The sequence below is a fragment of the Saccopteryx bilineata genome, chromosome 1, assembly GCF_036850765.1.
Source record: "Saccopteryx bilineata isolate mSacBil1 chromosome 1, mSacBil1_pri_phased_curated, whole genome shotgun sequence".
Taxonomy (NCBI): Eukaryota; Metazoa; Chordata; class Mammalia; order Chiroptera; family Emballonuridae; genus Saccopteryx; species Saccopteryx bilineata.
Window position 1 is genome coordinate 349341272 of NC_089490.1, and position 14833 is coordinate 349356104.

Sequence of the window (14833 nt, forward strand, 5' to 3'; positions counted from 1 at the left end):
TGTGGGGGAAAAAAGCTAGGAAGCAAAAATGAACCCTGATATATATAATTGAAATCAGGCTCCCTCAAAGGACAGCCCATGACTAACAAACTACATACAATAACTTCAATACAATATTTACCTTTTTCAAGGTGCTTTCAAATATATCTCTGAACCACAGCCAACTATAATCACAAAAACTTAAGGCTAGAATGGGCCTTGTAGGGCATTTCCACAACCACCTCACCAAGTAGTATTCAAACACCTCTAGTCTCTAGTGATTAGGAGGTATGGTAGTAAAAGCTTCTCAAAAACCAACCTCTGCTCTGACCACCTGTTAGTTTCTCAGTTTCCTTCCCCACCTTAATGATCCCAATCAGGTAAACTAAATCCTCCAAGGCATCCCACCACCGAGCAACAGTCTGCTCCTCAATCCACTTCTATTCCCCTTGTTTGGGCCTCATCCTCAATTCTCCCCACCCACCCACCCCCATCACCCAAAACATGGCCAGGGCCTCTAAGATTCTGATCTCCCAGACATTCCATTGGTTCCATTCCTGACCATCAATTCCCTTCCTCCTATTCCTCAGGGCTTTCATATGCTCTCCTGTGCAAGACCAGAAGCACTCCTAGCTATGAATGTATTTTTGGCTTGAGAATCTTTTCCCTTTCCTTTTTCATCTTCCCTCTTTTGCTCTTCCATCCTGTCTCTTCATTTCCTTCAAACTCAATATCTCCTTTCCTCTCAGGATTCCTGGAAGGACCACTGGTAATTGAATACAGTAGTTGCTAAGAGTCTTAGGGGACAAACACCCTCAAGAAGCTCACCCTCAAAGAACTCAAGAGGTCTAGGAGAGAGATAAAAGATTGTTTATCTTTTAAGACTACACTCCTCTGGAAAGTTTTCCCTGGCCCAAATTTAACCGGTCCCCTCTTCTCAGTGCCACCATTACAGTATACGTCTGATGCAATGATTAGTCTTCTTGTGTATCTTCCACCACTAGACTGTGGGCTCTTCAATGGGAGGGCCCCTTCTGTCCCTACCACTTAGCACAGGATTCAGCACAAAGATGATACTTAATGTCTGACAAATGAGTGAGTGGACGAATTCCACTATACAATTACTCCCTCTTCCACTCGTTCTTTCATTAGTTGACCCAAACTTAACTGAGCATACATTATATACAAACTCCTAGATTGTAAGAATAAATAAAGTAGCTCTTACATAAAAATAACTCAAAGCTATAATGCCATAGGTTAATACTCTTCCCTGGTCCGCATCCCAGCCCCCACCTGAAACCTAATTAGTCCTTTCCCACAGTGAAAGCCAGACCTTCCTTAGCAGAAATCCACGCCCCTCCAACTCAAGCTACCTTCTCAGCCCTTTCATCCTACACAAGGGCCCCCAGCTAATGTCAAATTTTACACACACACCCCCTCTGGCTTCTCTCCTTGTCCTTCATCTCCAACCCTGAGGTTACTGAATGTCTCCTACCCCCCAAGACCGCCTTCGAGTCCCCGAGTTCAGGATACCTCTGATTTTCCTTTCCACGCATCCGCCCCCCAGTTAACTCCTTCCCTCTAGGGATCCCGTCTCTCCTAAGAAATGAATTACTCCCAATACCGCCTCTCTCCTCCTTTCAGTTTCAGGCTGAGTTTCTCCTCGACTCTTAACTCTTACCTCATCCAGCTCCCTTTCCCCAGCAACACCTCCTCCTACCTCCAGCTCCACCACTGCCGCCATCTTCAGAACTCTCCCCCTCCCTAGTCCGCGCGCGAGCCAGCTGCTTCCGCCGCCCTGTGCTCCTGGCCAATCGGCGGCGTAAACTCCGGCATAGGGGGTGGGGCATCATGACAGGAGGAGACCTTTAAGGGATTGAGAGACCATCTACCTGCTACTCACTTAAAGGTCGAAGAGGGACTGTTCCTATGCATTTCCCAGCTTCGGCAGGGGAGAGTTCTTGAAAAATGTGAAATTGGGCTTGTACTATTTTTACGGCAGATATTTCAATAATTCTTCCCTTTGGAGAACCAAAGAGAAGAGTCCATGAACCGTCCACTTTCGCGACGTTCCCTCACTCTGGCTCCAAGGAGTGAGGCGTGGAGGTTAAGGACTACAACTCCCAGAATGCATTGAATCTGACCCGGAAGATTCGATTCCGCTCTCTTGACGGGAGATTTGTAGTGAATGAGAATATTCATAAAACACAAGACCATATTTTACTGACCACAGCACATGCCTTCTTGTCTCGGTAAGAGTCATTTTTCATAAACAGCGACTTTTTGAGGCCCAGGCTTCCAGAGGCGGAAGAGAGTAGCGCTCCAAGTCAGAAGGCGAAGGTCAGAGGGCCAAATTGGCGGGAGAATGGGTTTGTGGTACACGATCTGAGGCTGCGGAGGATCTTCAGGTTCTTTGTCCCTGGTGAGGGGCATTGGGGGTTGTTGATGGGAGGGTAACGGCGGAAAGGGAAGAGGGATGGCCAGAACAGCGCCTTTCGAGGAGTCGTGGAAGTAGCTGCGCGGCTTGGGCTCCAAAAGTCGAAGAGCCCTAGGGACCCACAGGGCCCCCAAACTGCTTCTTCGGTTTTCCCGTCTCCGGATCCACGTCACACATCTAGGTACTCTTTTCTACCCCAGATCCTGCGTGTCCAGCTCTTACCTTTACTTCCTTCTTATACACCTTATTCATTATGCTGTACCACAACTTCTAGCTCAGTACTGTAATTCATTTCCAACACCATGCGACTTGTACATCCGGACCGACACCTGGCTAGCCTGCAGCCCCGAGGTATAACCCCCCTGACCCCCCCCCCCATCTATTCCGTGAACAGGGCTGGAATGACCTGTGGGCTCACAAGGTACTAGAATGCCAATCAACTATTGATACTTTGGGGACTGTCAGGAAGTTGCACGGTAATACACCATCTACAACCATCTCGTTTACCTAAAATGGGAATTATTTTTACTATGTGAAACAATACAGAGAGTTTTATAAACACTGTATACGCATTACCCCAAATAGACTATTGACATCATTATCTATTTGCTTACTCATTTTTAAAAAAGATAATACAAGCCCTGGCCGGTTGGCTCAGCGGTAGAGCGTCGGCCTAGCATGCAGAGGACCCGGGTTCGATTCCCGGCCAGGGCACATAGGAGAAGCGCCCATTTGCTTCTCCACCCCTCCGCCGCGCCTTCCTCTCTGTCTCTCTCTTCCCCTCCCGCAGCCACGGCTCCATTGGAGCAAAGATGGCCCGGGCGCTGGGGATGGCTCCTTGGCCTCTGCCCCAGGCGCTGGAGTGGCTCTGGTCGCAACATGGCGACGCCCAGGATGGGCAGAGCATCGCCCCCTGGTGGGCAGAGCGTTGCCCCTGGTGGGCGTGCCGGGTGGATCCCGGTCGGGCGCATGCGGGAGTCTGTCTGACTGTCTCTCCCTGTTTCCAGCTTCAGAAAAATGCAAAAAAAAAAAAAAAAGGATAATACAGATAAGGATTGAACTTATCCAGCGGTGGGATTGAGGCGGGTTCTCACCCGTTCAGCAGAACCGATACCTAATTTTTTGTTGAGTTCCGCAAACTGGTTGTTAAAATGGCACTTGTAATCACTGTTCTCTCTAAGGTGGGTGCCGGAGCAGCACCCAATGTGGAAATCACAAATTTACATTCCTTACTCTTGTTTAACGTGCATTTGTGCAATAGCGTATTCCAAGCGCCGGCAGTAATGTTCATTCCGTCCAGAGGTGAAAAAAATTTGAAAGAACTATGCTTATATGGCCCTGGCCGTTTGGCTCAGTGGTAGAGCGTTGGCCTGGCGTGCAGAAGTCCCGGGTTCGATTCCCGGCCAGGGCACACAGGAGAAGCGCCCATCTGCTTCTCCACCTCTCCCCCTCTCCTTCCTCTCTGTCTCTCTCTTCCCCTCCCGCAGCGAGGCTCCATTGGAGCTAAGATGGCCTGGGTGCTGGGGATGGCTTCTTGGCCTCTGCCCCAGGCGCTAGAGTGGCTCTGGCCGCAACAGAGCGACGCCCCGGAGAGGCAGAGCATCACCCTCCTGGTGGGCAGAGCGTCGCCCCCTGGTGGGCAGAGCGTCGCCCCCTGGTGGACGTGCCGGGTGGATCCCAGTCAGGCGCATGCGGGAGTCTGTCTGTCTCTCCCCGTTTCCAGCTTCAGAAAAATACAAAAAAAAAACCCAGAAAAAAAAAAAAGAACTATGCTTATAATATTTATTTATTCATTTCATAAAACTTATTATACCTTTGATGAAATACTACATTTTAATTCCTTCGCGTTTGTTACTTCAGTAAACAAACATATAATGTAAAGAGAAAAAGTGCCGAACAACCAGAGGGTGTCAGGCGTCATTGGAAATATCTTAAAAAACAGTTTTGTTGTTTTTTGTCAGGTATTATTTAATATTTTGTCAGGTATTATATAATATTTTTTCATTAATATTTTAAAACTTTCTTATAACAATCTAGTTTTGTGTACTTCTTTCTTATTTAAGTATTAAATGTATGGAATAATAAACTACCTTTTGGTTTATTTTTTTATATCTATTATACTTAAAATGGTCATTAGGGGAGAGAACCTGTTGTTAACTTATTTGAATCCCACTACTGAACATATCTTCTAGTCTCAGACCCATTACTCTTTCATCCTTCCCAGAAGCAACTAGTGTAATTAGCTATGTATTCTCAGCCCATTAAAAAAAAAGTGTTTTCACAAACTGTAAGTATTGTATTGTTTAATTTTATTTTTTTGTATTTTTCTGAAGCTGGAAACGGGGGAGGCAGTCAGACAGACTCCCGCATGCGCCTGACCAGGATCCACCTGGCATGCCCACCAGGGGCGACACTCTGCCCATCCAGGGCGTCGCTCTGTTGCAACCAGGGCCACTCTAGCGCCTGAGGCAGAGGCCATGGAGCCATCCCCAGCCCCCGGGCCATCTTTTGCTCCAGTGGAGCCTCAGCTGCTGGAGGGGAAGAGAGAGACAGAGAGGAAGGAGAGGGGGAAGGGTGGAGAAGCAGATGAGCGCCTCTCCTGTGTGCCCTGGCCAGGAATCAAACCCGGGACTTCCGCACGCCAGGCCGATGCTCTACCACTGAGCCAACCGGCCAGGGCCTAATTTTAGTTTTTAAATGAACATAAGTACTTGTATATCATCTATAATTGATTCTCTCACTCTGTTGAGGACTGTCCATGTTTATGTATTCTTACATCTAAGTATTCCTTTTAACTGTTAAATAGTATTCTATTGTATGATATATAACATTTCATTTATCCATTCCTCAACTAATGGACACTAGAGTTTTATGGCTTTTGCTATTAGAAACATTGTGCCTTTTTTTGTGCACATGTGAGTTGCTCTAAAGCTGCACTGTACTGAAAGGGTAAGGGCTAGAAATGTAGCTGGTCAGAATAAGATGTGCTGGAAGTGTTTATGAGAGAGCCCATTTCCCCATATTATTGCCAGTCCTTTATACTATAAACTTTTCCATTTTTTCTAGTCTTAAAAGACAAGGCATTTGCATTTTCCTTATTACTAGGGGGGCCAAGAGTTTTTTAATATGGGTTTGGGTCAGTCAGATTTCATCTTAAGTGAATTGTATGCCAGGGGTCCCCAAACTATGGCCCGCGAGCCGCATGCAGCCCCCTGAGGCCATTTATCCGGCCCCCGCCGCACTTCCAGAAGGGGCACCTCTTCCATTGGTGGTCAGCGAGAGGAGCATAGTTCCCATTGAAATAGTGGTCAGTTTGTTGATTTAAATTTACTTGTTCTTTATTTTAAATATTGTATTTGTTCCCGTTTTGTTTTTTTGTTTTTTTTTTTTAATTTTTTTTTATTATTCATTTTTTTTTAGAGAGGAGAGGGAGAGAGAGAGGGAGAGACAGAGAGGAGAGACAGAGAGAGAGAAGTGGGGGAGGAGCTGGAAGCATCAACTCCCATATGTGCCTTGACCAGGCAAGCCCAGGGTTTCAAACCAGCGACCTCAGCATTTCCAGGTCGATGCTTTATCCACTGCGCCACCACAGGTCAGGTCTCCTCACCCGTTTTGTTTTTTTACTTTAAAATAAGGTATGTGCAGTGTGCATAGGGATTTGTTCATAGTTTTTTTTTTTTCCCCCCTATAGTCTGGCCCTCCAACGGTCTGAGGGACAGTGAACTGGCCCCCTGTGAAAAAAGTTTGGGGACCCCTGTTTTATACAGTGGTACCTTGAGATACGAATTTAATTCGTTCTGTAATTGAGCTCGTAAGTCAGTTAACTCGTATATCAAACTGCTGATCCTGGACCCGTGCACCAATGCGCCAACTAGTGACAGCTTCTCAAATCACGACTCGTATCTCGGAATTTTGCTCAGATCTCGAACAAAAATACGAACCAACTGAGTTGCAGCTCATATTTTAAAAAGGTCGTATATTGGTCTGTTCGTATCTCAAGGTACCACTGTATTCCTTATTCATTGTGCTGCACCACAACTTTCTGTTGAACTACTGTTTTCTGTTGAACTACTTGCCCTTACTGATTTGTTGTGCTTAAAAATATATATTCAGGCCCTGGCCGGTTGGCTCAGTGGTAGAGCGTCGGCCTGGCGTGCAGGAGCCCCAGGTTCAATTCCTGGCCGGGGCACACAGGAGAAGCGCCCATCTGCTTCTCCACCCCTCCCCCTCTACTTCCTCTCTATCTCTCTCTTCCCCTCCCGCAGCCAAGGCTCCATTGGAACAAAGTTTGCCTGGGCGCTGAGGATGGCTCCGTGGCCTCTGCCTCAGGCGCTAGAATGGCTCTGATTGAGGCAGAGTGACACCCTAGATGGGCAGAGCATCGCTCCCTGGTGGGCATGCCGGGTGGATCCCGGTCGGGCACATGCAGGAGTCTGTCTGACTGCCTTCCCGTTTCCAACTTCAGAAAAATACAAAAAAATAAATAAATAAATAAAAATATATATTCAGAATACTATCCAAGTTTATGTTTTGCAAATACCTTCGTTTAGTCAGTCATGTGTATATATTTCAACCTTGTTTGTGTTACCTTAAAGCAGTGGTTCTCAAAGTGTGTGCCATGGCGCACTGGGGGGTCCTAGAAGATTTCCAGGTGCACCCTATGGTATTCCAGAGAAATATGTGCTGGTTGGGGGCCAAAAAACCAACAGGGTTTTTGGAGTTTACATTTTTGGGGGACAGAGGTGTGGGAAATTGGTTGTAAGCTGACAGTCTGCCCAACTCCCCACCTCATTTACCTGATTAGGTTGCAAAAGGCTGTTAAGCTGTGATGCTGAATTGTTTACACTACCCCCATGTTCCAGGAAAGATTGGAGGCAAGTTTCTTCTATCCTTTGTTTGGTATAAAGTTAAGATGATGTGTATGGTGGGGGTTTTCTGCACTCAACACAATTAAGAGTAAAAAGAGAGGAACTCTTCAATGTATTGACGAGGAAATGAGAGTTTGCCTTTCAAATATATGTCCAAACATTGAAGAAATTGCTAGGACACATCAGGCTCATGTTTCTCATAAACACAAGAATGAAAGCCTTAACACATTTGCGCCAGGACCTGCCGAATTTACTAAATCTTCCTAAGAATGTATCTATATATATAAAAAGATAACTTTTTTGTTGTTTTTTAAATTTTTTAACCCCTCTTTTTTTTTTTTTTTTTCTATTTTTTTTATTTATTCATTTTAGAGAGGAGAGGGAGAGACAGAGAGAGAGAAAGAGGGGAGACAGAGAGAGAGAGAGAGAGAGAGGAGAGACAGAGAGGGGGGGGGGAGGAGCTGGAAGCATCAACTCCCATATGTGCCTTGACCAGGCAAGCCCAGGGTTTTGAACCGGCGACCTCAGCATTTCCAGGTCGACGCTTTATCCACTGCACCACCACAGGTCAGGCTAACCCCTCTTTTTTACAAATTCAAAAAAGCATAACAAAAAATGTAACATAAAAATGTGTTTTTTTTGTTTGTTTGTTTTTAAGATTTTATTTATTTATTTTAGAGAGTGGAGTGAGGGAGGGAAGGGGGGGGAGGAGAGTGATAAGCATCACTCCTAAGTAGTTACTTCTTTTTTTTTTTTAATACTTTTTTATTTTTTATTTATTCATTTTAGAGAGGAGAGGGAGAGACAGAGAGAGAGAGGAGAGACAGAGAGAGAGAAGGGGGGAGGAGCTGGAAGCATCAACTCCCATATGTGCCTTGACCAGGCAAGCCCAGGGTTTTGAACCGGCGACCTCAGCATTTCCAGGTCGACGCTTTATCCACTGCGCCACCACAGGTCAGGCCATAAAAATGTTTTTCAATGTCAGAATAAACTTAATTTTGTCGTATTTATTTCGTTTAATTACCATAAAAGCACACTTGGACTTTTTTTTTCTTTAATATTTGACTTAATTATTATTACATATTTCTCAGAAATGTGTATATAGTGTGCCTACAATTATTTGTAGTATTTTATTTTTTTTATTTTTTTTGTAGTATTTTAAATGTTCCCTGACTTCAAAAAGTTTGAGACCACTGCCTTAAAGTCTTTTTCATGTTTCCGTCTTTGAGTATAATTTTTTAAATATGCTTTGTGGTAGGAATCTACTTTTCTTTTTCTTTACATTGTGAACCAGTTTTCTGAACAACATTTATTCATCTTTTTTTCTGACAGAATCATGATTCTGCTCTCTTACAATCAGCTAAGCAGGTTGCAAAGTCCCATTATATGAGTCTCTTTCTGGTATCTATGTTTGTTTATATAGCCAGTACTTTTCCTTTGTTTTTTTTATGGATAATAGATATATATTTATTGCCATTTTATTATTCATCTTTTTTTATTGATTGATTTTAGAGAGACAGAGAGAGAGAAAAGGAGAGAGAGAGACATTCGTTTTTCCACTTAGTTGTGCATCCATTGGTTGCTTCTCGTACATACCCTGACCAGGGATTTAACCCACAACACTGGCATTATAGGACAGTGCTCCAACCAATCACGCTAACCAGCCAGGGTCTTATACACATTTTCGATCTTTTCTTTTTCTTTTTCTTAAAGAAAACCCGTTAACATTTCTTGGGATACTGGTTTGTTGGTGATGAATTCCTTTAGCTTTTTCTTGCCTAGGAAGCTCTTTACCTGTCCTTCCATTCTAAATGATAGTTTTGCTGGGTAGAGTAATCTTAGTTGTAGATTCATGCTTTTCATCACTTTTACTATTTCGTGCCAGTCCCTTCAGGTATGTAAAGTTTCAGTTGAGAAACCAGCTGACAGTCTTATGAGAGCTCCCTTTTAAGTAACTACTTTTCTCTTGCTGCTTTTAAGATTGTCTTTGACGTCGGCCTAGTGTGCAGAGGACCCGGGTTCGATTCCCGGCCAGGGCACACAGGAGAAGCGCCCATTTGCTTCTCCACCCCTCCGCCGCGCTTTCCTCTCTGTCTCTCTCTTCCCCTCCCGCAGCCAAGGCTCCATTGGAGCAAAGATGGCCCGGGCGCTGGGCATGGCTCTGTGGCCTCTGCCTCAGGCGCTAGAGTGGCTCTGGTCGCAACATGGCGACGCCCAGGATGGGCAGAGCATCGCCCCCTGGTGGGCAGAGCGTCGCCCCTGGTGGGCGTGCCGGGTAGATCCCGGTCGGGCGCATGCGGGAGTCTGTCTGACTGTCTCTCCCTGTTTCCAGCTTCAGAAAAATGGAAAAAAAAAAAAAAAGATTGTCTTTGATTTGGCCTATGTTGGCGCAGTGGATAAAGTGTCAACCTGGAACACTGAGGTCACCAGTTCAAAACCCTGGGCTTGCCTAGTCAAGGTTTATCTGAGAGTTGATGCTTCCTGCTTCTACCCCCTTCTTTCTCCTCTCTCTCCCTCTCTCTTTCCTCTCTAAAAAATGAATAAATAAAACCTTAAAAAATTATCTTTGTTCTTAACCTTTGTTGTTTTAATTTTATTTATTAATTGACTTTAGAGAGGGAAGAAGAAAGAGAGAAACATCAATTTGTAGTCCCACTTATTTAGGCATTCATTGGTGGATTCTTGCATGCACCCTAATGAAGGATTAAACTTGCAACCTTGGTACATAGGGATGACACTCTAACATGGGCTCTTTGGCATTATAAATATGATGTATCTTGGCATGGGTCTATTTGAATTCATCATTTTAAGATGTAATTACTGTGATTTTGCAATTTTTTTCAAAGGAGTTGAACCACACTTTTTAAATCATATTTCTAGAACTGTCATAGCAACTTGTGGCCCTTTATTGATTGAGGAGTTTGTTATGTTTGCCAGAAACTGCTTAAATTCTGATTTGAATTGTATTGACTTAATAAGTTACTCTTTTCAATTACTATTTATTTATGCCTGCAGTATTTCAGCACCTCTCTGAGATGTGGGAGATGATGAGCACGCCTATAATTCATGACCCCAAAGAGCTCACTAATTAGTGGGAACACAAACAGGGTAAAACAAGCCATTGCCAGAAAACAAGAACAACAGCACAGATGCTGGGGCAAGGAGGTCAGAAAGTGCGTAATCCTTGGATAACTATAAGCAATTTGATAGTAATCTTTATGAAAAAGACTGTATATGTCTTATTCACCACTGTGTATCTAGCACTTAGCACAGAGCCTGGTATCCCAGACAACCCCCAAAATAATAACTAAATGAAATATTCAACATTGACAGTTTCAGGGTCTCCAAGCCTAGAGTATAGTTTTGGGTTGGGACTGGAAAGGTCAAACGTCAGTATGTTGATGATGAGATGATGGAGTTTTCACATCAAATCACAAATGTATATTGGGAATTTCTCCAAAACAGAGACCATATCTTACTTATTTCTATGTTTCTAACATCTAGGAAAAATTGTTGAATGTTTAGCGAGTTCCTATTATGGGAATAATCAATTAATTAGAGACTTAGAAAAGCAACTCAGGACTCATCCTGCATTGTTCTTGTTTTGAGGCCTTGGCACCATATTGAATGTGACCTGTCAGAAATACTTGACCTTTAGGTGGCTTTCATTAACAGTTTGTTGGCGTGCGGGGGACCCGGGTTCGATTCCCGGCCAGGGCACATAGGAGAAGCGCCCATTTGCTTCTCCACCCCCACCCCCTCCTTCCTCTCTGTCTCTCTCTTCCCCTCCCGCAGCCAAGGCTCCATTGGAGCAAAGATGGCCCGGGCGCTGGGGATGGCTCCTTGGCCTCTGCCCCAGGCGCTAGAGTGGCTCTGGTCGCAGCAGAGCGACGGCCCGGAGGGGCAGAGCATCGCCCCCTGGTGGGCAGAGCGTCGCCCCTGGTGGGCGTGCCGGGTGGATCCCGGTCGGGCGCATGCGGGAGTCTGTCTGACTGTCTCTCCCCGTTTCCAGCTTCAGAAAAATACAAAAAAAGAAAAAAAAAAACAAAAACAGTTTGTTATTACCCCGCTCTGAGCATTTCATGACTTCTGCCCCTTGAGCTCAATTTTTATGGATATTTATTCATTCATCAGATATTTGCTAATTTAGTTTCTTCTTCTTACATTAAGGATACAGAAATGAATCAAGACATGAGGCCTGTCCTCCAAGAGCTTGTTCAAGAGGCATAAGACATATAACCCAATCTGACCAGGTGGTGGCGCAGTGGATGGAGCGTCGGACTGGGATGCCGAGGACCTAGGTTCGAGACCCCGAGGTCGCCAGCGTGAGTGTGGGCTCATCTGGTTTGAGCAAAAAAGCTCTCCAGCTTGGACCCAAGGTCACTGGCTCGAGCAAGGGGTTACTCAGTCTGCTGAAGGCCCGCAGTCAAGGCACATATGAGAAAGCAATCAATGAACAACTAATGTGTCGCAATGCGCAATGAAAAACTAATGATTGATGCTTCTCATCTCTCCGTTCCTGTCTGTCTGTCCCTGTCTATCCCTCTCTCTGACTCTCTCTCTGTCTCTGTAAAAAAAAAATAATAATAATAAAATAAAAAATTTTAAAAAAAGACATATAACCCAGATATTATAATACAGAATTGAGAGGATGGAACTTTCTCCTTGAGCTGGTTGAGCAGAGCGAAGGTGACATTTAAGCATCAAAGATTTATTCATTTTGACAAGTGTGAAAGGGAGCCTGACCAGGCAGTGGCGCAGTGGATAGAGCATCCGACTGGGATGTGGAGGACCCAGGTTCGAGACCCCGAGGTCGCCAGCTTGAGCGTGGGCTCATCTGGTTTGGGCAAGGCTCACCAGCTTGGACCCAAGGTCACTGGCTCAAGCAAGGGGTTACTCGGTCTGCTGAAGGCCTGCGGTCAAGGCACATATGAGAAAGCAATCGATGAACAACTAAGGTGTCGCAACGAAAAACTGATGATTGATGCTTCTCATCTCTCTCCCTTCCTGTCTATCTGTCCCTGTCTATCCCTCTCTCTCTGACTCTCTCTCTTTCTCTGTAAAAAAAAAAAAAAAAGTGTGAAAGGGAAAGAACATTTCAAGTAGAGGCAATGGTGTGAACAAAATCTTAGAGATGAGAAAAATATTTGTGGGCAGGAAGGAGGCAAGAAAAACATTATGGAGTATATCAAGGGTCATGGATTTATATTCAGGGGCCAGGTAGGTAACAAAGAGGAGTAAAAAGGGTAGGTTATAGCCCTGGCCAGGTAGCTTAGTTGGTTGGAGTGTCATCCTGCTGTGCATACAAGGTTGCCAGTTCAATCCCTGGTCAGGGCATATATAAGAATCAACTAATGAATACAGAAATAAGCTGAACAACAAATTAGTGTTTCTCTCTCACAAAATTAATAAACATTTAAAAAAAGAGTATAAATATTTAGAGAGATCCACCTGTAGACACTCAACTTTAAAACACCTATGGCTAAGGAATTGTTGAAGCTAGATGATAGATGCAGGAGAGTTCATTATACTAATATGCATATGTAAAATTTTTCATTAACAGTTTAGCAAAAGACTAAGTACAAATGCCCATACAAACCTTTTTTTTTTCTTTTTTTTTTTTCTTTTTTTTTTTTAGGTGAGAGGAGGGGAGATAGTGAGGCAGACTCCTGCATGCACCCTGACCGAGATCCACCTAGCAATGCCATCTGGGGTCAGTGCTCAAATACTGAGCCATTTTTAGTACCTGAGACTGATGTGCTCCAATGGAGCTATCCTCAGTGCCTGGGGCCGTGCTTGAACCAATTGAGGCACTGGCTGTGGGAAAGGAGGAGGGGAAAAAAGGGGGAGAGGTAGGGAGAGAGAAGCAGATGGTCACTTCTCTTGTGTGCCCTGACTGAGAATTGAACCCAGGACATCCATACACTGGGCCTACTCTCTATCCAATGAGGCACCAGCCAGGGCCCTATGTGAACTTTTAAGATTAAATAAATAAACCACTGCCTGACCAGGAGGTGATGTAAGGGCTAGAGTTTCGGCCTAGGATGCTGAGGACCCAAGTTCCAAATCGCAAGGTCGCCAGCTTAAGCATGGGCTTACCTGGCTTGAGCATGGGGTTACTGGCTTAAGCCCGAAGGTTAGTGGCTTGGCTGGGGACCCTGCCTCTCCCTATCAAGGCACATATGAGAAAGCAATGAACAATTAAGGTGCCGCAGCGATTAAGGTGCCCTCTCTCCGTTCCTGTCTGTCTGTCTCTCTTTCTCTAAAAAAAAAAATTAAAAAAAAATAAACCACTGATAAAAGGTGTTTGTTGGTTTTTCGTTTGTTTGTTTGCTTGTTTGTTAATGAGAGAAGGGGAGATAGACACGCCTGCATGCACCCCTACCAGGACCTACCTGGCAACCCCAGGCTGGGGCCGATGCTCGAATCAACCTACCTATCCTCAGTACCTGAGGCCAATGCTCTGATCAGCTGAGCTATTTTTAGCACCTAGGGCCAACACTCAAACCTCTCAAGCCACTGTCTGTGAGAGAGGAAGAGAGAGATAAGGGAGAGAGAAAGGGGAGTAGATGGCCGCTTCTTATGTCTGCCCTGACCGGGGATTGAACCCAGGACCAATGCTCTATCCATTGAGCCAACTGGCCAAGGCCCACTGATAAAAGGTTTATCAGAAGTAAAACCCATCTTCTGATAAAAGGACTAGGAGATGAAGCAGGAAATGTAGAGATCTACATTGTAGATATTTGAGGGACCAAGCTGAGTTAATATTTTTAAGTACTTACCATGTAACAAGGAATTTGCATACATCAGCAAGCTGTTGGTGATTTCTAGAAGAGGAATGACTTAATAATAAGCTAGATTGGGAAGATTCGTTTTATGAGAAGAAAAAAGGACTTGTATCATTATTTAGTTGAACATTTGTTGCACATCTTTACTACATGCCAGACTCTAGGGATAAAGATGAATTATTTAAGGCATAATCCATGCCCTTGGGAGCTCACGTACATATACATCCAACATTTTGCACTTGCTGATCTGTTGCCCTGGGGTTGCATTCTGTCTCATTTGTTGGAATCTCATCAGTTGGTACAGATCTGGCCCTACACCCATCCCCACCAAGCCAGTCATGGTAATCAGTAAGAGTGACATCTGCAATTAACTCCTGTTACCAGAGAAACAGCCATGGCTAGTTTATTTTTCTTTTGTTTTCTTCTTCAGGAGTAATATGAGGATTCTTTCCCTTACGGAAACTGACGGGACCAAAACAGCGCCAAAGTGGTGACAGAAGAAATCTCAGGAGAAAGCACTTTTGCCCTGTATTTGGGACAGCTGCCCTGCCCACCATGGCTCCTGTGAAGATTAGCCACGTGGTATCATTTTCCTCTCAGGTATATTAATTAGCTGGCATGGTTTTTTTCTTGGTAACTGAAAGGAATTAAAAAAAAAAAAATAGACCTGGTTCCACTTTCAGGAAACTTCCAATCTTTTTTTTTTTTTTTTGGTGACAGAGACAGAGGGACAGATAGGGACAGACAGACAGGAAGGGAGA

General features: G+C 44.6%; 2 protein-coding genes across 6 annotated transcripts in view; one reads left to right on the plus strand and one right to left on the minus strand.

Moving 5' to 3' along the window:
- The window catches only part of RNF121 (ring finger protein 121), a 110125-nt gene extending 108355 nt beyond the window's left edge, over nucleotides 1–1770 (minus strand). Inside the window, exon 1 of one of the 3 annotated variants that reach the window (XM_066250697.1) lies at nucleotides 1700–1770. In XM_066250697.1, the coding sequence (XP_066106794.1) occupies nucleotides 1700–1723 (24 nt within the window). In that variant the 5' untranslated portion in view covers nucleotides 1724–1770. Of the gene's footprint in view, nucleotides 1–1660 lie in introns of all 3 variants that reach the window. The other 2 variants (XM_066250696.1, XM_066250698.1) reach the window with 2 other exon arrangements.
- A 360-nt stretch (nucleotides 1771–2130) lies between these two features.
- XNDC1N (XRCC1 N-terminal domain containing 1, N-terminal like) overlaps nucleotides 2131–14833 on the plus strand; it is a 40412-nt gene continuing 27709 nt past the window's right edge. For all 3 annotated transcript variants that reach the window (XM_066250700.1, XM_066250701.1, XM_066250705.1), the window contains exons 1-3: nucleotides 2131–2231; nucleotides 11455–11585; nucleotides 14503–14672. In XM_066250700.1, coding sequence (XP_066106797.1) covers nucleotides 14628–14672 — 45 coding nt within the window. In that variant the 5' untranslated portion in view covers nucleotides 2131–2231; nucleotides 11455–11585; nucleotides 14503–14627. The remainder of the gene's footprint in view (nucleotides 2232–11454; nucleotides 11586–14502; nucleotides 14673–14833) is intronic.